Source organism: Crassostrea angulata, chromosome 7, assembly GCF_025612915.1.
Source record: "Crassostrea angulata isolate pt1a10 chromosome 7, ASM2561291v2, whole genome shotgun sequence".
Lineage (NCBI taxonomy): Eukaryota > Metazoa > Mollusca > Bivalvia > Ostreida > Ostreidae > Magallana > Magallana angulata.
In genome coordinates this window covers 22227974-22252471 of record NC_069117.1, presented here as the reverse complement: position 1 = coordinate 22252471, position 24498 = coordinate 22227974, and the positions used below count along the sequence as shown (strand labels likewise).

The 24498-nt window shown below is 31.8% G+C and overlaps 1 protein-coding gene and 1 long non-coding RNA gene across 3 annotated transcripts; both read right to left on the bottom strand.

The window, feature by feature from the left end:
- Positions 1 to 1601: 1601 nt before the first annotated feature.
- Positions 1602 to 23070, bottom strand: LOC128157004 (uncharacterized). 2 transcript variants are annotated; one of them, XM_052819351.1, is made up of 5 exons: positions 22970 to 23070; positions 20971 to 21046; positions 20356 to 20530; positions 20256 to 20270; positions 1602 to 1948 (listed from the first exon to the last, which is right to left on the bottom strand). In XM_052819351.1, the coding sequence occupies exons 1-5, from the start codon at positions 22975 to 22977 to the stop codon at positions 1686 to 1688; spliced, it is 537 nt and encodes a 178-aa protein (XP_052675311.1). In that variant the 5' UTR covers positions 22978 to 23070; the 3' UTR covers positions 1602 to 1685. The 2 variants fall into 2 exon arrangements, with proteins under 2 accessions (XP_052675311.1, XP_052675310.1); XM_052819350.1 differs by lacking the exon at positions 1602 to 1948 and adding an exon at positions 19378 to 19800.
- LOC128157005 (uncharacterized) lies at positions 10802 to 14584 on the bottom strand. The gene is made up of 3 exons (XR_008239784.1): positions 14089 to 14584; positions 13183 to 13357; positions 10802 to 12670 (listed from the first exon to the last, which is right to left on the bottom strand). It is a non-coding gene; the product is annotated as an uncharacterized LOC128157005 (long non-coding RNA).
- Positions 23071 to 24498: the final 1428 nt, after the last annotated feature.

The window sequence follows — 24498 nt, the reverse complement described above, 5'->3', positions numbered from 1 at the left end:
ATGTAAGTTGCATATTTACCCGGTATAGCTTTTCTTGAAATATATTTTCATAGCATTAAACCCTGTTTGTTCATCCTTTAGTGTTCATCCCGAATATTTTAAAGATGTTAGGCTAGCAATAGTAAACTGTAAAATAAAATGACACTGAGCATTAGGCATCTTATTGTTTGCTGTCGTATATGTTTATAAAATTCCACAAATCCTTATTCAGAAAAATATTTCTGATGTTGAACAAATAAATAAACTGTGATTATGTTTTGATTCATTGTTTTAGTTAAAAAAAAAAATCATTGTTTGTCATGTACATGATACCTGAAAACTTATTTTCCACATGCCGTCCAACTTACATAGCCTCCATACAATATACGCTGTCGGCCCAAGATTTCATTGTGATTTGAAAGCCTGTCCTAGATATGTTGGTAGCATCTGCATGGAGCCGAAGGTTGGCTAACTTGCTTGAATCGAAGAAATATAGACCGTATTTTAAGGTAGGTGTACTTTGAAATGGAGCTCTAAAGTGTACATTCGCCTGGAATATGGCCATTTGGCAACATGATTTACCCGTGATTGTAAGACGTTAATACACGCACCAAAGTGTTTTATAGATGCTGTCGTAAGACATTATACACACACCAAGAAGTTTGCCCCTTAAAAGCACCCCCTCGTACCTGTTTCAAGCAAAAAGAAGGCCACATACAATTTCCGATATTTAAAAAAATATAATTTACTAGTACATAAAGGATAAGCTATCATCGTCGGATACCCACGGGTGATCGCGTTTTTGTGATAAGTAAAAACACGATCACCCGTGGGTATCTGACGATGGGGCTGAATTCGCTTCTGTATATGTGGAAGAGGGGAAATTCAAACATATAGACGACATTTTTAAATACACTCGATATACGTGGAGACGTTTAGATATGTGTACATTGCGCATGAATTATCAAAGTGTATTCATTTAAACAATAAAATGCTCTCTTTGGTGATGTGATGGTAGCGACATTGCAGAAAAAATACATACCGGGGTTAGCGGGTTATATATAATTTTTTTCTGCAATTATCGCTACCTTGAAGTTCATAACCCGCATGTATTTCGTGCTGTCCGTGATATTATGTCGCTGTAGGTTTTGACCAATCGATAAACAGGGCGTGTCAATTTCAGTCCTGTCAGTTTCTTGTTAGTTTCAGCTGCTGTAGATTGCGACCAATCGATAAACGGGGCATGTAGATTTCAGTCTGGCTGTTTCTATAGAGCTATGAATTAATTAAAAATTTCCGTAAGAAATAGAGGGAATAATACTTGGAATATGTAAATATAGTAAAATATATACACAGATTGTAGTCTCAGCTGAAATGCCAGACAAATCTTGTTGATTTCAAAGAGGCATGACTGAGTGACCTACAATGAAATAGACAGACCTAAGTCACATTGCAGCTTTTTACAACTACCCAAAGTCGAATCTCTTGTTAAAATGGCTCTAAAAGAGCAACTGTTTAACCACGAACTTCTCTATCTAGGAATTGGAACACCCTCCTTTGGTACGTGCATGCATCTATCAATATCTCAATGGAATATCTCCAACACGTAGACACTCAAATAAAAATGAATTACAAGCTTTTCCAAAAGTTAAAATACTCCACAACACATCAAAAAAGAAAATTGATGTTGTGGCCACGTGCCTATATTACTGTCCACATGCCATCCAACTGATTCTGGCTCCATATAACTCTGTATCAGCCCAAGTATTCAGTTTAACCTGGGGTCCAGTTTTGGTAACATCAGTGACTTCCGTTGTTACCCTGGTGTTTCTGGTGTATCCAGTATCCAGAAGATACAGGCCATACGTAACGGTCGGCTTCGCCTTAAATGGAGTTTGGAAGGTAACGCTTTGTGTATATGGCCAGCTAGGGTGAGGATTGGTGTGTATTCCAACGACCCCTGATTCACCTTAACACAACGAAATCAATACTATGGGTTTTTTTCTGAAGAAAACATTCACTAAAATTGTGTCAGCGATAACTATGAAGACAAATGATCAGAAATACTGGTATGTATACTTTATGTAGATCAAAACATGTGTCGTTCTCATATAATCTAGAAGATAGGTATTTTTGTGAAGAGAACACTATATGTACATATGACAAACCATTATATCAATAAATGTACAGAAAGAACAATGACTACTTTTAAATTAGGGAAAAAATATCCCCCTCTTTTGTTCAAGCTGAGCATGTTTTTAATTGAATATCAAGAAGTTTGTATTTTAATAATTTCATTTCTTTCCATAAATTACAAATAAAGATGAATTATATTTCACACATTTTAAAACATTTTCATTCATAATGATGACATTGAAAGAATTAGAAAAAGGGTGTATACTCACACCTAAACTCTTTACCTGTAATAAAGATTTAAATTTGATAAATTATTTTGAATGCAAAATGAATAATCAGATTCCACTTGAAATTCAGTCATGAACTCACGATTTTGCAGAGTCTTTATCTGATTCCTTTGAACTGCTAGATCACGTTCCATCTCTTTGGTTTTAGCATTCAACGCTGCTTATTTAGGTTTCATGGCGACTTTAATTAAATCAACAATTAGATCGTCTACGGTTGGCGCCCTGTCTCTTTCTAACGGCTTTTTGAAACCAAATATGTGTAAAAAGTGTTAGGTTTTTCACAATACATGGTATCGCATAGCCCCCTAACTCCGTCACTACCCTAACTCCGTCACTTTCGGGAAACTCCTCGCCGTTTGAAATCAAGTGCCATTATGACGTCATTTTTTACATGTCAAAAATTTTTAATCAAATGTCAACAATTTGCAACGGTTTAATTTAAGAATGTGTCAAAAAATAACAGAATTAAACCTTGTTCATTTTATGCACCATTAATTGTGTGAAATCAGCTAAAACTTTTTCACGGGTGCACTAAAATATCGATATTTCTGACATGCGGGCCCATTCGATCATTTACGGTGGTCAGCCATTTTTAGAGAGGTCAAGATGAAACATTTCACATGTAATACATTTTTGATTAAGGTAATTAATACATTTTTTTCAGTCTGCAATAGCCTTCATGCACTACTCTTGATGATAACGTCAAATCGCTCATGCCGATACTTTTGCCTTATACAGGGTATAGATATATCCGGTATTTCGCTATTTAGAATATGCTTCATTTCTAAAAATGTAATAAATAAATAATATAATAAGTAATATATTAATTAATGATATAAAATATTTGAAATATGTAAGGACATAAATCAAACGGCATCTATACATTCTGAAAAGGCCATTGTGATTGGTGTTACATGGACCTATTTTTTATTCTGGCGATCATTTCATTTCGATGAAATTAAATACAATTTAAATTGTATGTACCATTTTTACTTATTATAACTTGGCCTAGATACAAATGGAGTTTTGACTAAATTGTTAATCTGTCTTCATTCCCTGCCATATCATAGAGCATGTGGGTGACCATCTTCGCTAGCCAAGGGTTTCTGATCCGCACCGCTTCGGATCAGAAACCCTTGGCTAGCGATGGTGGGTGACGGAGTTAGGTTCATAAGATAAAATAAGCACGCGTGATGAACGTCGTATTCAGAGGGCTTATTTGAATAAAAATAAAATATTTTTGTTAATAATTTTATAAATTATATTGTTTCAGATTATATTTAGAGATTGCAAATGATAAAAACCACAAAAAATAATTTACAGAGAAACGCGGGAGGTTTTCTGCTTATGGTGACGGAGTTTGGGTACTCGTGGATATACTTAAGCGAACTGCCAGCAATATGGCTTCAGCAGGTAGTCTTGCAAACTTAAAAACATTGTCAGCATTAACTTGTCAGTGACGTCGTGGTCAATGTTAAAGGGGCATGGTCACGATTTTGGTCAAAAACTATTTTTCCGGTTTTAATGTTTACAAGGCTTGAGTAAGGCAAACAAAAACGGGGCACGAGTATTGATTACATGACGAAGAATAGGGAGTTCTGTATCTTGCTTATCACTCTACAATTGAATCTAAAATTTGGCTACTCATTAGAAATGCATTTTTAAATCATTGTAGATAACAAAAACAGGAAATAAAACGACTAACGTTATGTGCGGTATGGTCAAATACCTGCCCCCAATTTTAACCAATTTTTAAATAGTATCGTATAAAAATCAAATCTTCATAAATCATTATACAGTGGACGTCTATCACTTAAAAATCTTGATTTTAGACATCATTGCTCATTCGCTGTTTGTCTATGACGTCACCCAAATGACCCAATTCCTGCAATTTTGCAAACATATGAAAATAATTTAATTCTGATTGTAAGGCGCTTTCTGATTGGCTAAAAAATTATTTTTATATCGTATAAAGAATGATGCCTACGTCATAGTAAGACTAACGTCAAAAACGTATCAATACGCTTGACGTTACGTTTGAATTTTGTACAATTTAACGTCATTTTAAAGGTCAAATGACCGTTTTTATCTACAATGAAGAGTAAAAAAATTAAATCATACGCAATGAATTCAATATTTAATATGTAAACGGTGTGACCGTTGGACCGAGCGCAGATTTAACACAGTGCAGTTTTTTGTAGAATTAAATCTATTTGAAATGCACACAGTAGGATCCGCCTGGTTGACTACTCAAAGCATTAGCCAAAGTTTAACGAAACGTCGCGTGCTCAGTATCTTCATTATGACGTCATGTTTCAAACGTGATACACGTTTTATCTTCGGAAATAGCCGAAGAGAGTTACGTTATTCCGAACCTTTTTTTTTATTTCTTCTTTCATTGTTTATCAATTTATTTCATATAAATGCCGCGGTAATAAAATTGAATACTTTATTCAGTATCTAAAAGATCAGTTCCTTGATATTAATGTTTTTTTTATTTTCCATCTGATAATTTGATAAGACATCATAGAACTAGTCGTGTTTCTTGACTGAAGTACTATTGGAACTTATTCGGTGTCCTCTTTTAGTTCTTTTGATTCAGATTACCTTCTATTTAAATACTGGAACATTTTAATCGAGTTTAGAGGCAACAAACATCGATAAGTACCGGTCAACTAATGATCGAATTAACTTTTTTAAAACAAAATGGCTGCCAATATGGCGGCGCCCATGGCTGGAAGAAAATTTTTTGGGCCTTAGTACCCCTGATTCAACTTTCATTTTTCAATGATTTTCTTACATATACGTGTTACCATTAATCCTCGCTTCGCGAGGCGGGCTTCGCCCGCCTCTCGCTGCGCTCGGTATTAGTTTTATACGATATAAAATGGTTTGAAACAGTTTACGCTTTTTTATAAACCGCTTCGCGGTTTATATTTAGCGTAAACTGTCCCAAACCATTTTATATCGTATAAAACAAATAACTATTGAATTCATTCCTTACATATATTATCATTTTTGACACATAGTTTGCATTCGGAAATATAGAGCGCAGGTCTGCTCAGGTACAATTTTAACATCTTTTTCTTCAGATAATTATACACATTATACTTAAAAATGGCACTTGAGCAAGCCTGCGCTTGATGTTTCTCAGTCGAAAAACCATCGGAAAACACCCACATTTTGCTACAAAACATCAATTCATCAAAATAACGCAACTTCATGACGTCATTTCTACATTATGACGTCACCGTGGTGAAAACTTTTTACACCCTTATTTTCAATATGATTTTAACTATCTTCCACTTTATTTTTAAAGCTCTTTATAAAACTTGAATTTTGGGGGCAAAAAATGCCAATACCGCACATAGTCCTTCGAGCAAAATCGTGACCATGCCCCTTTAAAAAGTTATCGTATTATATTTTAAAACGAATTTTAACAAATAACCTTTAATCTGAGGTTAACAATTATTATACTTTAAATTATATACTGATGATTTTCTTTTTATTTCAGTTACCTTCTCATTTGGGAAGAAAATATTGTATCATAAAAGGTACAAAAGAATCTTCAGTAGTTAAACCATCAAAAATATTAGTCAAACGGCCCATAAAATCTAGCTAATGGAAATAATAGATATGAATATGGATATGTGTTTTTACTTGTGAAACAGCTTCAGTATTAACGACCATTGTGGCGAGCAACAGCATACTTTGCAATGGACTCATTTTTTTTCTGCTGCGAAAGAATTGAAAAAAAAAATTAACAAAAGATGGGTATCATTTCGTAAAACAGAATGATGCAGCATTAGTTGACAGAAGTAAAATTGTGTTGAAATACAATAAATTTAAATATTAATACTAGGTCATGCTATAAAAAAAAGAATATAGGACTGGGTAGGACAATAGCAATGATTATACTATTGCAAATGAAAATCAAAAACAAAGACAAAATTTAAAAAAAAACATAAAGCCAAATAAAAACAAACGAAGAAATCGAAATCATCCCAATAAGCAAATATAAACAAAAATAAAGAGAAATAAATAATAATTAAAAGATTGCTCTTACCAATTAGTTTTTCTTTAATTCAGCAACCTGACATTGCGTTATATATACCTGTTTTCGCACTTTAATTTGTAACCACAGGGCAGCAAATTAAGCGACAGCTTTCGTCAACAATGATTATAAAGATTTATTAGATGGATTTTTAAATGGAAAATTGATGATGACACAGAAACCGTACCGCGCGTATTTTCGGTGTTAGTGGCGTGGCAACATAGCCTGCTACCAGGCTGCAGGGAAGCAATAGCTTTCATCTAAAGATATAACGTTCATGGAAAAAGTAATCCCGATAGCTATATTCAATTTGATATCATTTTAAAGGTCAAGAGCTTGTCTAACACTCTTATCGGAGAGACTGTAGACCGTATTCTAGATATATTTCATTATAATGATAATAATAAACTAATAATGGTAATATTTTTTAGCGCCATATTATCAAAATATCGCTCCAAAGCGCTTTATATTGAATGTACATAAAAGGGACATGACAAAACATAGAATGCGTAGACATGAAACAAAGGAAAAGTTTTAATATTAGTTTTTAAAAATTATAATGGTAAAGATATGGATATAATAAAATTTTTGCAAAGTTACAAATACATGTAATACCAATCTTAAAAATGAAGCAAAAGGTACTTTATAAAAATAAGTTTTTAATTGTCTTTTACAGCATTGGACGGAGGTGGCTTGATGGATGCGACAAATTAACAAATAATGTCGATGTAATAAGTTTTTGGCTAGAAAATATTAATCTTCAAAACGGAGACCTAACGGCTTAACCATGTAAACTTGTGGTCCATTCAATATATCTAGATATCTACGGCTAGGCTAGCGGCTACGATCATGAATGTAGCCGGGTCATTATCAAAATATGCAGCCTTTTGCGTCAGTGTCAATTTAAAGGGGGAAAAATAATGTTCTGGGCCCGGTTTTTCGAAAGGTGGTTAAATTTAACACTGTGTTAAGGATAACGACGTGTTAAATCCTAATCAAGTGATTAGCTAACGCAGTGGTTAAATTCTGTTGATCAAAAGCAATTTAACACATTGGTTAGCTAACACTGTGTTAACTAAGTTAACCACTTGGTAATCACTTGGTTACCCATAATTCATTTATACTTCCTATATATGAAGAAAAAAGATTTTGCTTACGAATTTCAATAAGTTTGAATTTAGTGAAATATTATTAATATAATTATATGTTGAACATTTATATAATTTCCAGGGTTCCATCCTATATAGTATGCAATTTTCCAAATCCTTTCTTTTCTTGTTGTCTATATATAACACTGTTAAAGTACAATGTAATAGCTTCAAAATACCATTATAAATTCCTTTCAATGTGTAAATTAATTAGGCACATGTATCATAAAATACAGTTCAAATTTTCTAACTAATTTATAGGGTTTAACTTACACTTACATTCTATGAAAAGACATTTTGTCGTGGAATAAGAAAGCTTATGCAATTTTGAGAAAAAGTATACCGCATATTGCCAATTTCATTGAGGTTTGAGAAATATATGGTCATTTAAGTGAACCCACCATTTCCACTTTACTCTATTTAACATAGATTCATATGGTTCTTCTTCAGCAAAACATCTTTACTTAATCTTTAAGAGGTCAATTGATGTTCAACCTCTTTTAATAGGAAACCTTATTCAATACTGCATGTATCTACATGATATTATCATTATAAAAGCACCACATCACTTAGAAATACCCTTGCATGCATACCCTCATCCTATGTATTGATTTTCATAAAAAGCAGTAGTTTGAAATCTATCACCTAATATTATGAAACTTGTGGCAATTTCCTAGTGTCAATTTTCACACATATTTGAAAACATGTATCACCAACACTAAAAATTGACCTATTTTGAAAATTGGATGAATTTTAGCATTTTAGAGACAAAAATACATGGCGTCCTGCATGTGATTTCATTTCAAAAGTAGTTATTATAGCAGATGTTATTTTAATTCATGTAAAATGTACATTTTCATATCCTACATGTAATTTAAATTGAGACAATTGGAAGGAATGGGTGATTTTTTACCTATGTAAATATATGTGTAAAATTTCACATTTGGACAGGAAGGAGCTAAAAACTTGTATTTTTTTTCTTCACATTTTGTATTCAATAATAACTGCATTTGTCTCCATGTAAACTTAAAGAAATATGTGCCTTAAATAAAAGGGTAATTTTATCAGAGGCTTACTAGTATTAATGCATATTTTTATACAAGGACATTATAGACATTATAGACAAAAACATACAAAATAAATGCATTAAATATTTATTCTAACATGGGTAATTAAAGACAACAATTTTTCATTAAAAAACACAATATAACATTTATACACCTAAAACTGTGAAAAACTGAATCATCTATATGTAAATTCTGTGTATACTTAATGTTTATTTATTCGGTATTTCATATATGGATGAAAATCTCTATTATATCATAAAAGTACTAATATAAAGTAATCAACATACTGTTTTACATGAGAGAGAGAGCGAGAGAGAGAGAGAGAGAGAGAGAGAGAGAGAGAGAGAGAGAGAGAGAGAGAGAGAATGCAAAGGTTTACATTCGCATTGTTTTACGTATAAAGGTTGTTTTCATCAAACTTCTAAACTATGTATGAATAAGCTTTTCATAGTTTTTTTACCTTAACGATACCAATGATCCTGACCTCACTCTTCCTTATTTATACAGTTAATTTATTTTCAAAGAAGGTGTTATTGTATTGGATTTCTTCATCAAACTCCCAACTAAGGGATGTGCCATAAGGGATGTGCCAAAACCATATTGGTTAAAGCAATATGAGCTGTATTTTTCAGAATTTCATTTTGCTGTAAAAACCTGCTAGTATAATGAGTGTACATGTACCTTCAACTTTTATAATAAATAAGATTTGAAAAAAATCATTAATTTTCGTCAGAGGAAAGATTTTTCATCTAAGGGATATAGCAGATCAATTTTTAAAAAGAGGACAAAAATTCAATTTTGCTCCAACTAAGGCCTCTTAAAGGCCTTTTTCACAAATAAATGGCTAACAGAAACTTAAAAACCATGATATTTTTTGTTATTTTAGTATAGACAAACATTTGCGTAAAAAAAATTTCAACTTGAAAATTGCAGCTCTTATTGCTTTAAAGCCATTTCATTGTGCGTTAATTTCTTTTCTGACCGTTGCTTTTTCTCATGTTGCATGTCCTTAGTCTCAAATAGAGAGTTCAAAATATTTTATCAAACTTCTTTCTTGATATTGTTTATAAACTTTCATCTGCCATTGCATATTACTATTAACACAGACATGGTTGTAATGTTTTAATGTAGCAATACAAATGTTCCATTTATAATATTAAGACTGCTATGGTTTTTCGTGTCCTGTGGATTTTTCTAAACTTTGAAAATATGTAAATTTACAAATTCTACTTATATTTTAATTAGTATAATTCTTCGCGATGCATCTATAGGTTTTATTTAAAATGCATAGTTATTTGTCCATTGTATCTTTCACAGCAGAGGCATGTAACAAAATTTTGTGAGCCATGATTAAATCTGTTCACATGATTTAATCATATAGTTTATCAATACTTATACCAAAACGCAGTTTATGAAGGTATAAGTTGAAGTAGTACTGATGACTACTTCTGCTGCTTGGTACTTCTGTTGCAAGAGAGTTGGTTTGTTGGTACACAATCCAATTGTTTAAGTATAAACCACAGTAGGTCATTAAGATCATGATCAAAGTTCACATACACTTAGATTCGAAATCCAATGATGTGAATGCTCGTGCAAATTAAGATAATAACAGTACGAAATTTGTTTTTGTTTTTCCCATGTTCTATCTGATCTACGCAACAGAGCAATTTTTGCTTGCAGATCAATTATGTGAAAATTATAAATAAATTAAGACATGTGACAGAAATTGAATCAATAATTTTAGGGGTAATCTGATAGATATAATGAGAGTATTTTTATAAAATTTGAATTCCCATGTATTTGGTGAAAATTTCAGTTTATTAAAAACAAAAACAAAACCGACATTGTTGCAGTTTAGGCATCACGATCACAAGACTGTGAGTTGTAGCATGCATGCATGGCAATTACAGTCATAAACATGGACGGGTAGTCACCAAGTACAGGGGAAGAAGTTAACGGGATCCAAACTGACATCTCTGTGATTTGACCGACCATAAGAGGTCAATTACTCATTAAAATCCCTAGAAATACTCCCATGAACTCTGGGAGGAAAGTTAAAATATACAATTACTGTCATGAAGTTTTTCTTCCAGAACCAGGGATCCACTAAATGTGGATTGGGAGGGAGTAGGGCCAAGTGCAGGAATGACAGGGACAGATTGTCCATTGTGTAACAGGTTTTCTATATGAGCAGTGTATAGGGCTGTGTATGTAGTGCATTTAAATATCACAACAATGAAATGGAATAAGTTGAAAGTAAATTAAAAGCGATGCCAGCACTGTGGGGGTCCAAAGAGACCTGAACTGTGTGCTTAAAAGCCACATTTCTGTTTATCTTATCACATGCCAAATATTGACAATTGAATTCAAATAATAATGCAGCACAAGCTCTACTTGCTTCCTACATTTATAACCATATTAAAACTGATATCATCTAATGCCCTTCGATTGATTTGCTTTGTGAAGGTGATTGTTGACCGATTATCTGCGAGTTTAGAGTCTTTTGTTAAATTTATTCCCAGTTAATTGAATCAAGTTGTGAGTATATTGGTCCCCTCCCTCCCCTGATGGTTGACCGAGTGCAGTTTACTGCTTGAAGGTTTTTCAAATTCGTGCAGCCTTTGTCACTTTCAGGCACCCCCACATAGAAATAACTCCCATTTGGGTGTGGCCAGTACTGTTTCATGTAATCCCAGAATTGGTTATTGAGTCCTAAATCACACACTGGGGGAGAGTTATAATTTTACGAGGAAAGGTAATAGTACCCATGCAACTCAGGAAGGGTAATATTACCAGGAACATTCTTGAATAGATACGAGAGCTTTGAAACTCTTGTCGTAAAAAAAACTTGATGCCACCTTGAATGTCTTTGATGTTGTTAATGTGTTTACAAGCTCAACACAACCTCTTATCGTTTATTGAGGGTATTCCACCATCTCAATAGATTCAATTAGGTACCATCCAATGCACTGCAATTTTTAAAATGGGGTTTAAAAGATTTTTTATTGTTTGAGTTGAAGACTTCAGAGAGTATTGGAATTTGATACGGTAATTTTTTTTAATTATTATTAATTAAATCAAGAGTAACTTGTACTTTTGTGTCTTAGAATCAAATCTATAAATGACAGAAAGATATACATTTGTTTTAGCCAGATTTGTTGTTTTTTTGTTCTGTCAGGTTCATGTATTAATTAAAGTCTCAGTTGGCATAAAAACCAGTCACTTGTGTGACAGTTCTACATGGAAATGAAGTACAACATATGGGTCTTCATTCGCACACGTCTTCTGTTGTTTCAATCTACGTGACAAGGTTTAAGAAAGAAGGGTGGGGATGAATAATTCTCGACACTCAAGAGTCTGGAAACTTCATGTGGCCAAGTGCTCTAGCTAGCTCAAGGTTGTTAGTACGTGTAGTACATTCAAGTACATGTACATTGCTAGTACTTGGCAGGTTTTTTTTTCATGTGTCGGCCTACTTTAGAAACAATGCATTGAATTTAAACAGAGATTTCACACATCTCCACAAAATGTGCATAATTGTTGTTGTACCATGGAGTTCCAACCCCACCATTTTGTGGCCAGTTAAAAATAATTCATTATTAATTCATGGGATCAAATTGAATTGAATTACCTGATTAACTTGACACAGCAATCTAATTTAATTTTTATTACTTTAATAATTATCATTTCCAGTTTATGGTACTTTAAACAATTTCATAATAAAAACATGTTAGACATGTTTTAATAGCAGAGAGAGAGAGAGAGAGATAGAGAGAGAGAGAGAGAGAGAGAGAGATTCATTTTTTTTTGGCTATTGTGTATTATAAATTAGGATGTAGACATTAGATTAAATGTCACAATAATTGTTCTCCTTCTCTTGGTGCATGGTGTTTGAGGCTTAGAGGTTGGTTGTTGTCAAATACTCATCTTTCTCGGTCTCTCCAAGTTCTCTTCAAATAAACAATGCAGGCAGGCAGTTAATTCCTGTATCATGCAAATCTGTGAATTAAAAAGGATAAAATGTATACAAAAAGACAACAATTGTGAAATAAAGACAAATATAGTCGTAGTTTGGGACTAAACTTCATATTCACCTGAAATTTTTAAAAGTTCACTTCTGATTACAAAATTTGTTTAAAATGGACACTACAGAAAACATGTACTGATTTATGTATAAATGTATGTACCCTGTTGTATGCATATGAGTCTAATATGAGTTACATGCATATACATGTAAAGATGATGATTTTGGTTTAGCAAAGCAGTTCACATCAAGGTGACATTAAACTCTTAATAATTCAGTAATTGAGACTAATCAGGTTTGTCGATTGAGAGTACAGTAAATGTAATAATACTTCCCATGAAATTTTCAGTTAATGTTAATATATTTAGTCTAAAAGCATATAAATGCTCTGTTATAATTTGTTTGTGAAATACCATGATAATTGAAAAATTGTCACTTCAACTGGAAATACCCAACCTTCAGTGAAAAAAAAGAAATAGAATCACACCTTATGCAAATAAAAGAACCTCTCAATTTCACTTCTGATCTTGGTATGCATGTTTGATTAAATTTTTCCTTGGCTGCAGTTTGTGGGCCTCATGAGATATGGCTTTGGGAGAATTAGGTACCAAGCACAGCAAGTGTCACCCAGCAGAACATACCATGTTCTCCTTCTTCCAAATCTTTAAATAAATAATTTTTAAAATGTATTTAAAATACAAAACAACAGATTTTTTTAAATCAAATCATAAAGATATATACTTAAAACATGTCAGAAATGCATTTCTTAATAATGTAAAATACATTTGAAATAGATAAACTTCAAAAAATATTTGCATCATGATTGGGATCTGTCCAGTGAAAAGAAATAAATAAGGTCAAATTTAGATATCACTAATTTAATTAAATCAATATACACATGTAACTATATGGAGTTTTAAAAATTAAATGCTTCAAAAATTTAAAATGCAATTATTCTTTAAAAAAGTAATTTAAAAAAGGAAGATATGATATAAAATACATGTACATAAAAATCATACCAATATTGCTCCAATCAGATATAATTTTAGTATCTTTTCATTGCTTGACTGTGCATAACATTTATTTAGACTATAGACGTTTTAGAAATAATTTTGATCCACCACTTGCATTTTGTCAAAAGGGAGATAAATCTTAATATGCAGTAACAACATTGAAAAAAATTATGCTAACATGTTCACTCAATTTTTATTTATCAATTAAGGAGCTGATAATTCCTTTCTCTTTAATGTTTTAAAAATTCAAGGAAAAAATTGTACAATGTTTTATTACTTATAGTACCCATTTCACTAATAATTTTGGAAATTTTTGTTAAATGTCTTAAGTGACAACAACAATATAATCAATGTGAAGGTCATAAAAAGAAAAAAAGTACCTTTTACTGCTGTCAACAATGCAGCCTCCTCAAAAGAAGGGATCCTTCAACATAGGGGGTATGAACCATGTGTAAAATCCTTCTTCCATAAATATATCATACAGATTGCTGCAACTTTTCATGTCAAGCCGGTTGCTTTTCCGTATCTTATATCATATGTAAGATTTTTCAAACTTTAAAATTTCTGGAAAATGCTTCTTATACCAATTTTTTGAGTTGAAGTGGCAAAATCATTACACTGGCGGCCATATTTAATCACTGTGTTAAATCTTAACCAAGGTACTGGGGGTGGATTAAAGTTAACACAGAGTTAACACATGGTTAAACCCTAACACACTTTCGAAAAACACTTAACCATTTCGTTAACTTAAACACCGAGTTTAACACAGAGTTAACACGGTGTTAGGCTTAGAGTTAACCACCTTTCGAAAAACCGGGCCCAGGGGAATATATACAGTACCATTGGATTTTAGAAACGTTAACCTTTATTGTTGAACAAATAAATTGACAATTTTACTGCTTAAAGTATAAAAATTTTTTATTTGTTATGAGATTTCAGTGAATTTATGTTGTCATTAAATTTTTCCAACGTCCTTAACCTACAATATCTTCAATAATATTGATGTTTTATTCCAAACATCACCGTTTATTTTCAAAACAACATTCATATTTTAATTTCTGCTATGCTCCTTAACAAGTTCTCTTTTAAAAACAATGAATTTGATGAGATATTTGCTTGTACAAAAATTTTTTGTCATTGGTATTACAAGGCAAATTATATAAAAATATCTTAAAATACATCAAGTAAATAATATTGTACTACAGTTGGAATCCCCCAGATCATAGTGACATCATTTCCTGCTGCTAAAAAGATAAATGTATCAGTGATGACATCATTGTGATAGAAAATATGGCAGAAAATGTTAGTATGCTCAGAAAAATACAATGTAAACTGTGTCAGTGGGAGAACGTGCTATTTAAGGATTATTATGAAGGAACAAAAAAGTTTTTCACATAAATGATGAATGTTTATCACATTATAACATAGGCTATGCAGCTTTGTGTAGTATCTGTTCTCTTGGGTCATACTGCTACATTTACTATGGATACATCAGTGATATAACGGTCAGTGGTGTAACCAAAAATTGTTGTTACACCACTGACAAAACTGTTACACCACATGACATTATTTAATTATTTTACTTTTTCTTCCATTTCATTTATATTTTGAGCATTTGGAACAATTGTTATTTATCAATTTTACAAGTTAGACACTGTCACAATAAAGAAAGCATGACTATTTAATTGCAATTGTGTTTTCTTAATCTGGAAAATGAGACCTGTTACACCATTGACATTATTTGAAACACCATTGACATTTTGTATGCTCTAATTATGTTTTACCCATTTAAATACTTGATTAAAAGATAAAAGTAAAAACAAATTTATTCTTATAATGAAATGAAATTATCCACATTTTATTTTTATTAAAAAATCAATTTTTTAATGACTTAAAGTGTATTATAAGATATGTTATTCCACAGACATTTCACATTCCCTATTATGTTATACTAAAATCTTTCAAATGCTGAAAGATAACAAATGCTAACTGAGCTTCAACAAACATATATAGACAAAGAAGAAGTGTATATGCGTTGTATGCATAGATTTTGGAGAAAATTGGAGAAATTTCAACTTTATTGTCCAAAATGTATGATTGATATGAGCTGGTATAGTATTGACGATGTTGTTTGTGAGATTGATGAGCCAAAGAAAGTTCGAACTCGGTACAAGGTGGATAAAAGTAGGTGAATGCCAATAGTAAAAAATATAACATCAAAGAATGAGTTAATTCATGTAAAAAAACATCTACATGCCATTTTTCTGTCAGTGGTGTAACACTGATTATAAGTGGTGTAACAGTGTGTCTATCTTCAGATTATGAAAGAATGAGGCACGAAAACTTTTATTTGAGATCAAATTTATCATGTTTTAAATGCAATCAAAAAAAGAAATTAGTTTATTTTACAAAATTTAACACGCTTATCTCTTCTTTATTATCGCTAGGTCAGTGGTGTAACTTTTATGTCAGTGGTAAAACATAATAATCAGTGGTGTAACATGTACATTTTTCTCCAAATAAAATTAACTGACAATAATACATGTATATTTGAAAACACCAGTGCATTTATAGTAATGTCTTTTTTATGCTCCATTAAAAGAAAAATCCAGTTGTGTTCTTTTTAATGCTCACATTAAAAATTTGTTGAGTAACATCAAGACTTTGTCTCAAATGTTATGTTGGTCACTATGTAAATGTGTCAAATATTTTCTGTTATCTAATTCTAATAACTTTAAATGAAGTTTGTTGAGATAAACTTTATGTCCATCATTTTAAAAGAATTATTTTATTTTATTTCAGAATTTGTTCCTATACTATATGCCTGTTACACCACTGACAAAATTTTCACAGTTCATTAAATTTCAGTCTAATTATCAACCAAATGGTAGATTCCAATGTTTGCAAATTTTTAGATGTTTTACTTCATTGTTTGTTAAATGGGTTTTTTGCAATAAAAGTAATTTTTTTAGCAATAATTTTCTCATGTTTAGCATTTTTCAAAAGTCTGCATATTTTGATAATGACCCAGCCCTGTTCAGATTGGCGGTAAATACATACATGTACGGGTGCTTTTACATTCATTCAGGTCGGGAATCAAAGATTTTTTTTTCATTGAACTTGTGTATATTGACATGATAAAATGGATGAACCATTGTGTCAGTCTTTATCATGCTTATTAGGTTAAATTAAAACCATGTTAATGATAACGATTTTTTTTTTTCAAAACCATTTTTATCACATCTGTTCCCGCTTAATTTATTATGTATCAGCTTAATTGATAAGTGCAACCAAAAGCTATTTTATCAATGTCATCGCTTTCACATCATTTAGTTTTTTAAAAGACATGTTAGGGAAAAGAAATATTAATATCCCCATTTTTGCTAAACACCATGCATATTTTGTACATGTTTTTGAACCCTATACCTTCAATATTCATTAGATTCTTGTGCAGATTTAGAGAGGGAGTAGGGGCCTCTTCATAAAATTCAACTTCTTTAAGTGAAAAAAAAAATAGAATCCCTCTCTCTAAAACAAAATTATCCCTCCTTTGAACATATCTGGATCCTCGCATGCAACCAACACTTATTGTTCGAACATGTTTTCCATATTATTATACATGCATCGTCTTGCATAAATCTTGTGTCCAATTCATTAAACGTTTCATCAATAGCATTTTTGATACTTTAATAAGTAATCAAACGGAAATTGACCACGGTGGCATAAATTTTACATACAAAGTTAAGCGAAAGATTTCGAACTAAAACAAATTTCAAACCCTTGTACTTATTTCAACTGCATGAACTATTATAATTCATAAATCCAATTGTTCCAATATGTTGCACACTTAAACGCAGTATGCACAGCATGCGAGACTTGCTTATGGTTTCCAATGTTTATGATACGTAATCAATTTTTTGAGAAATGCTCTCTAGTTTTTTGTTTCTAGTAACAGGTTGGATTCTGTAAAGTGATTGTTTTACTGTATGAGGAGATAAGTCCCTGTCCTTTCCATGTGAATTTTTGTCCCTTAACCCTGTTTACTTTGTTCTGAATTAATTTTATTGCACTTTGAATACTAGTATTTTTTACATCATTCTTAATTTCTTTACAAGTTTTAAATGTTCATATGATTGTGCGTAACTATGCTATTTATAACCTTTTCCACCCCTTCCAAAATTACCTGTACATTGGATAGTGACACCCTGTTGTTAAAAAGAGTTTTCGGTTATTTTGGAATTTGAATTGTAGATGTTGGGCATTTTGTTTCATAATTTATACTTTATCCAGTTTTACGATTTGTGTATACATACATTATATTAAGAAGACGTGGGGAATAAGAAAGTGCAAATGCCCATTTGGTTTAGCCGTAAAATAAAATTACAAATTTATTTTTTTCCAAATAAATATACTTGATAATGTTATAACACAAGTTTACAAAAGGGCAATTTCTGACTTTATTCCGTTTTGAATATTTTACCAAACTATACCAAAAATAAATTCTAGAACTTCAGTGGCATCGAATCTACAACCTTAACGCCCTAGCTTTATAATGTTACATTTTGTCTGGTGCTCTAACTTCTTAGCCTCTATCCTCGTAGAGGCATTTTATACGCCTTATTCACCTACCTTCTTGGAAATGGTTTCTAAAACATTCGATAAAAGTATTTAGATCGTTTCCAGAAATTTTGAAAGATTTACCTGATCTGAAACATCTCAACAACCATACATCGAAAATTTCATTCTTAGAATCAAAATTAAAGCAGCCCCAAGGATAGTATTTACTTCGCGTCACAACGTTACATCCATAATTTAACGCCCAAATATCGCAGACGAGTCCATGGGAATAGTCATGTCAAAACGTAATAAAGCGGTATCCTATTATTGAGAATACTCTGGACCATACTTCGTATGCAGTTCTATATCTTAGTCAGTCCTTTTGGTTTAATTAAGTTCAAGATGAAGGTAAGATTCAGACCAGTTTATCGGGTGGTCAATAATATCGACTGACATCTATCTTTAAATTAAATGTTTATATTTTTCAGTTTCATTGCCTGTGAAAACACTACGAATCAAATTTGTAACATATGGTCCAATACCTTATATATATATATATATATATATATATATATATATATATATATATATATATATATATATATATAATCTTTCTTTGAACATCAAAAGGTGATCAAATAATCAAATACGGTCGGTTGTGATCAAATTTAAAATGATGCCCTCGGGCTTTATTGGATTTGATCAGCCCCAGCCGTTCTTGATCACTTCATTATACTAAGAAATGATTCCTATATCAAATGAAAGAACTAAAAAAAATCTTTATATTTCTGCAAAACAATACTTCGCTCTCTTATACTGATGAAGACTTCTTTTCAATTTATTTTCTTTCTTTTGTCCTTTTTTTTTGACGACATTAAAGGTATGATTTCCCACACAATATGCACTTAATGTTTGAGGAAATATATATGTTTTATGATAACCTTCGATAGAAGGTGATATCCGTTACAGAATGGCCCATAACTCCTGCTCATGTAAATTAACCGCATTTCACAATCCAAGATTATTTAGCAGTAATACTTCATAACATGTTTAACTAATAGATGCTATTGTTTAACAGTGTATTTGTTGAACTAGGAAATGCAACGTCTTCCTTGTGTACGTACATTCATTTATTACAATATCAATGGTATATCTTCAACATGTGTGCACCATAATAAAAACGAACGAATGTTTTGAATTACAAGATTTTCCAGTATTAAAAATACAGCAAAACATATCCTCAAAAAATGATGTTGTGGGCACGTGCCTATATTACTGTCCACATGCCATCCAACTGATTCTGGCTCCAAATAACTCTGTATTATCCCAAGTATTCAGTTTAACCTGGAGTCCAGTTTTGGTAATATCAGTGACTTCCGTTGTTACCCTGGTGTTTCTGGTGTGTCCAGTATCCAGAAGATACAGGCCATACGTCACGGTCGGCTTCGCCTCAAATGGAGTTTGGAAAGTAACGCTTTGTGTGTGTGGCCAGCTAGGGCGAGGGTCGGTGTGTATTCCAACGACCCCTGATTCACCTAAACACAACGAAATCAATACTATGGTGGATTTTTTAAAGAATATATATATATATATATATATATATATATATATATATATATATATATATATATATATATATATATATATATATATATATATATATATATATATCGAAACATGTCATTTAATTCAGAAGATAGGTATTTTGGTTAAGAGAACACTATATGAACATATATGACAAACCATTGTATCAAGTGTACCCGACTGAACTATTATTGCCTTTATATTCGAAGAAACTATCTACCCTTTTTTATTCAAGCTAAGCATAATTTTTTCATTGCAATTCAAGAAGTTTATTCTTTAATTATTTCATTTCTTTCTTTAAATTACAAGTTCTACAGATAAATATGAGTTTTATTTTACACATTGTAAAACATTTTCCTTTTAGAATAATGATAAGTAAAGAATTAAAAGAAAGGTGAATACTCACATCTAAAATCTTTACCTGTTAAAGAAATTAAAATTTGATTATTTATTTGAAATACAAAATGAAGGATCAGATTCCACTTGAAACACAGTCATGAACTCACGACTTTGCAGAGTCTCTGTCTGTTTCTTTTCAACAGCTAGATCAAGTTCCATCTCTTTGGTTTTAGCTTCCAACGCTGCTAATTTAGGTTTCATGGCATACACTTGTTCCATTAGATAAAAAGTTAGGTCGTTTCCGAATCGATTCGCTGTTTTCACATTGTCTGTTACTAACGGCTTTGTAAACCAAAATATGTGTAAGAAGTAAAAAAGCTTTGCAAATAAAGGCATTCTTGAAACTTGAACTGTAAGCAATATTGCTTCTTCAGGTAGTTATACAAAGTTAAAAACATTGTAAGCAACTTGTCAATGACGTCAATGACGTCGTTGTGTAGGATTTCAATGCTAAAAAGTTATTTTACTTAGGTTTAAAACATGGTTAACTTAATGACGTATAATCTGAGGTTAATAATTAATATGGTATAAATAATGAAGATTTTCTTTTATTTCAGTTACCTTATGATTTGGTCAGTCGGGATGAAATGATGGTATCAAAAATGGTAGTGTTACAAACAATATTCAGTAGTTTAATTCAACAAAGTTTTTACTAAAATAGACTGAAATCTAACCAGATAATGGGAAAATAGAATATAAAAATTGAAAGATAATTGATTTACTTGCGATGAAACGGCTTCAATAATGGCGACCATTGTGGCGAGCAACAACATAATTCGCAAGGGACTCATTTTTCTGCTGCGAAAGAAATAAAAAAACCCAAAGATTAATAGATTAATTAAGTAAAACAAAATTATACAGCATTAGTTGACATAAATAGAAATATGTTGAATTTGAAGGCGGTCAGAACTAGTAACATGAAAGAAATACAATCATATTGAATATTAGATCAAATAAAACATAATCCATACTTTAAAACAAGAGACCTATGGGTCAAATCGCTCATCTTAACAACAATAGACATAATAAAATCAGCTTTATGGAGTCATATACATAATATCTGAACAATTTCGTCTAATAGATCCTGAATAAAAACAATAATTCACCTGCATATTCTCATAATCATTACTTAGCCCCTTTTGTAACAGGATGATTCTACAATCATATCACATATTGAGCATTGCAGTTCTTTAGAAGATCTTTTAAAACAACTGCATGTATATGGATTATAAACCTACGTCAAAATTTGAAACCCTTGTGGGACCAAAGAATTGTCATGGGACGAGAGTCTAAATAATTTTAAAGAATGACAATATGTCAAAAAGCTTGCATATAAGTAAATCCATATATAATAACATTTGAGTTTTTGTGAACATTTAAATGTCTTCCTTTGTAAAATTGGACCAACCCCCCTCCCCCCCCCCCCCCACCATGTTGCCCAACCCTACTCCTGAAGATTGTGATTTTTAAACTACACTATCTAAACTGACTACAATTACAACTTTTCTATGCAATAGAAGATTATTTTTTTTAGATAATTCATACATATTCATGTGTAAAAATTTGAACACCCCACCCCAATTTTGCCCCACCATACCCCCCGGGATCATGATTTTAACAAACTATTAATGAATCTACCCTAACCGAGGATGCTTTACACCAGTTTCAGCTTTTTTGACCAATCGGTTTCTGAGAACACGGTTTAAAAAGATTTTTATCAATAAAATCCTATATATAAAAAAAAATTGACCCCCATTCTGGCCCCATCCTACCCCTGGGGATCATGATTTGAACAAACTTGAATTTACCCAACCTGAGGATGCTTCCACACATGCAAGTCAAGTTATAGCTTTTTTGGCTGACTGGTTTACGAAAAGAATATTTCCAAGGATTATATCTATATATTACTTAGTAAAATGTAACCCCATCCCCCATTGTGGCCCCAATCCTGTCCCCCGGGGTCATGATTTTCAGAACTTTGAATAAACATTATCTGAACATAAGGTTTAGTTTTCCTAGCCAAATGATTTTTGAGAAGATAACTAAAGATAGATAAATTTTTATAAAATTTTCAATAAGTCCTTATTACCTCCCCTTAAATAGGTCATGACCTTAAATTTCACAACTTTTAATTCCCTTTGTCTAAGGCTGCTTTGTGCCAAGTTTAACTGAAATTAGCTCAGTGGTTCTGGAGAAGATGTTGAAAATGTAAAAAGATGACAGACAGACAGACAGACAGACGGACAACATACAATATGTGATCAGAAAACCTCACCTGAGTTTATAGCTCAGATTACCTAAAAAAGAGTATACTACTCGGTAGGACAATAGTAATGTGTGATAAGTTATTGACAAAAACAAAATTTAGAAAACTCAAAGCCAAATGGAAAAATCCTTATAAACGAAGATCTCAGTATCCGAATAAGCAAGAATATAACATCAAAGAGAAACAACAAATGTAACGTTCTTAATTAATAACTAGAACCTAGATACACTTATTATGAATATTGATCTTGCTTCTTTTACTTTTATTTACTGTGACATTGGACGTGGTCAAATCATTTACACTTGTTCTTTTAACATGTTTTTTTTTTACTAAACCATAATGTATTCATTGGGTACTGTGATCATAGATATTTAACGGAGGGCGTTATGTGTCTATGGTTTGATCAATTAGAGACGTATCAGAAGAGATAGAAGAAGACAAAAGAAAGTTCTTACCAAAACATGAAGCTGCTGGCCTTACAAACCGGACTAATTCATCTGTTGTTTTTTTTAAGTTTTGACATATTGTTTAAGTATCGTTTTCCTGTCTAGTTTTCAAAAATGATTATTAGTATATCAGTTTTATAGAAGTGGCCACTTTAACAGTGTTTATAGAAACTTATCCTCATAGTACATTTTATATGTGAGAGTACGCGTACTGTTTATTAATAAACCATCCTTTTATTTGTTATACTTGTGAATGTTTAGATAATGTGAGTGATTTTCAAACAAAATGTTAGGTTTTTTATTTGATTAGGAATCTTATACATTTAATCTGAGTTTCTGGTCCGTTAGTTAGCCTAACCGCTACGTAGATATTCGTAACCTAAACATTTAATGCTAAGCATCAAAATTAAGATGACTACCTTAGTTACCCTGTGGAACAAACACGAAAGAAGAAAAGCGTACAATGCCAGTCGAATCCCCAGCACCTAGGATATTTAAACGACTTATGTGCATCTCATATAAAGGAATCTTGAAGGTGTGCATCAGTACATGTATAAAATAAAAATACATTACTTGATCATTATTAAACATACATTTATACTTAATACTTTTCTTCTCATTTTGTATTTCTATTGTTGCTTTCTTAACATTAAAATAACGTGATATAAAACAATCTTTGACTGTGCTAGCGCTTTTGTTTATAAGACGTTATTTGGAATGGGCAAGATCATTATGTATTTTTGTCGTAATCTGAAGAGTTTAAAGTTTTACCAAAATAATTCTAGATCAATTAAATAAAATAATGTTTTACATAAAAGGAAGCAAAAGCGCAGAATTTAAAAAGAAAAGTCCACTATCATTCGAACACCTTCTCAGCCGAGTGGTACTGTTTAGAGTCCCCCGCCTATCACACTGAGCTACCAATCACTGTGAATACCTTTTATTGTTTGATAATTATAAATATCTTTTGAAGTTTTTGTAAAAACCACGAATTTTGACCCTTTATAGGTCTACTCTCCACTTTAATAAATCAATAATAAAAAAAAAGGAATGAAAACATATCCTTTTAATAAAAGTCTAGACCCTTTCATACCAAAAAATTGCAATTTATCACAGTAAATGGACAAGATTTAGACACAAAACTTCGTGTGGCTTTATGTAGAAGTCTATACCTCTTGGGTTTATATAATGAAAACACGCTATTGACATGCATCGTGAAAATTATAGTATAAACAATGTATACGAGCCAAGAATACATATTTTATTAACATTCGAACAAGTTCTTTTTTATTGCTTCAAGTGGGGGACATGTAACGCCATTTATGCCCTTGTCCTTTATCTTATTAAGTGGTAGTTTTTTCATCCGATGAGTTATTATGCATTTTGCCATGTATATTTCCGCTTGAAATAACAAATTATGTCGATGTAACAAGTCTTTAGTTGAACATTTTCAACTTCAATTCAGAGACCTAGCGGTTAAATTAGCAATCTGTTTAATAGACCTAGATATCTACGACCTAGCGGCTAGGCTAGCTGCC

Excerpts from the sequence above, each read along its gene's own strand:
- LOC128157004 (XM_052819351.1), bottom strand. Across the intron at positions 20,531-20,970 it reads TTGAAGCCGTTTCATCGCAA|CCGTTAGTAACAGACAATGT; the intron begins GTAAATCAATTA and ends TGGTTTACAAAG.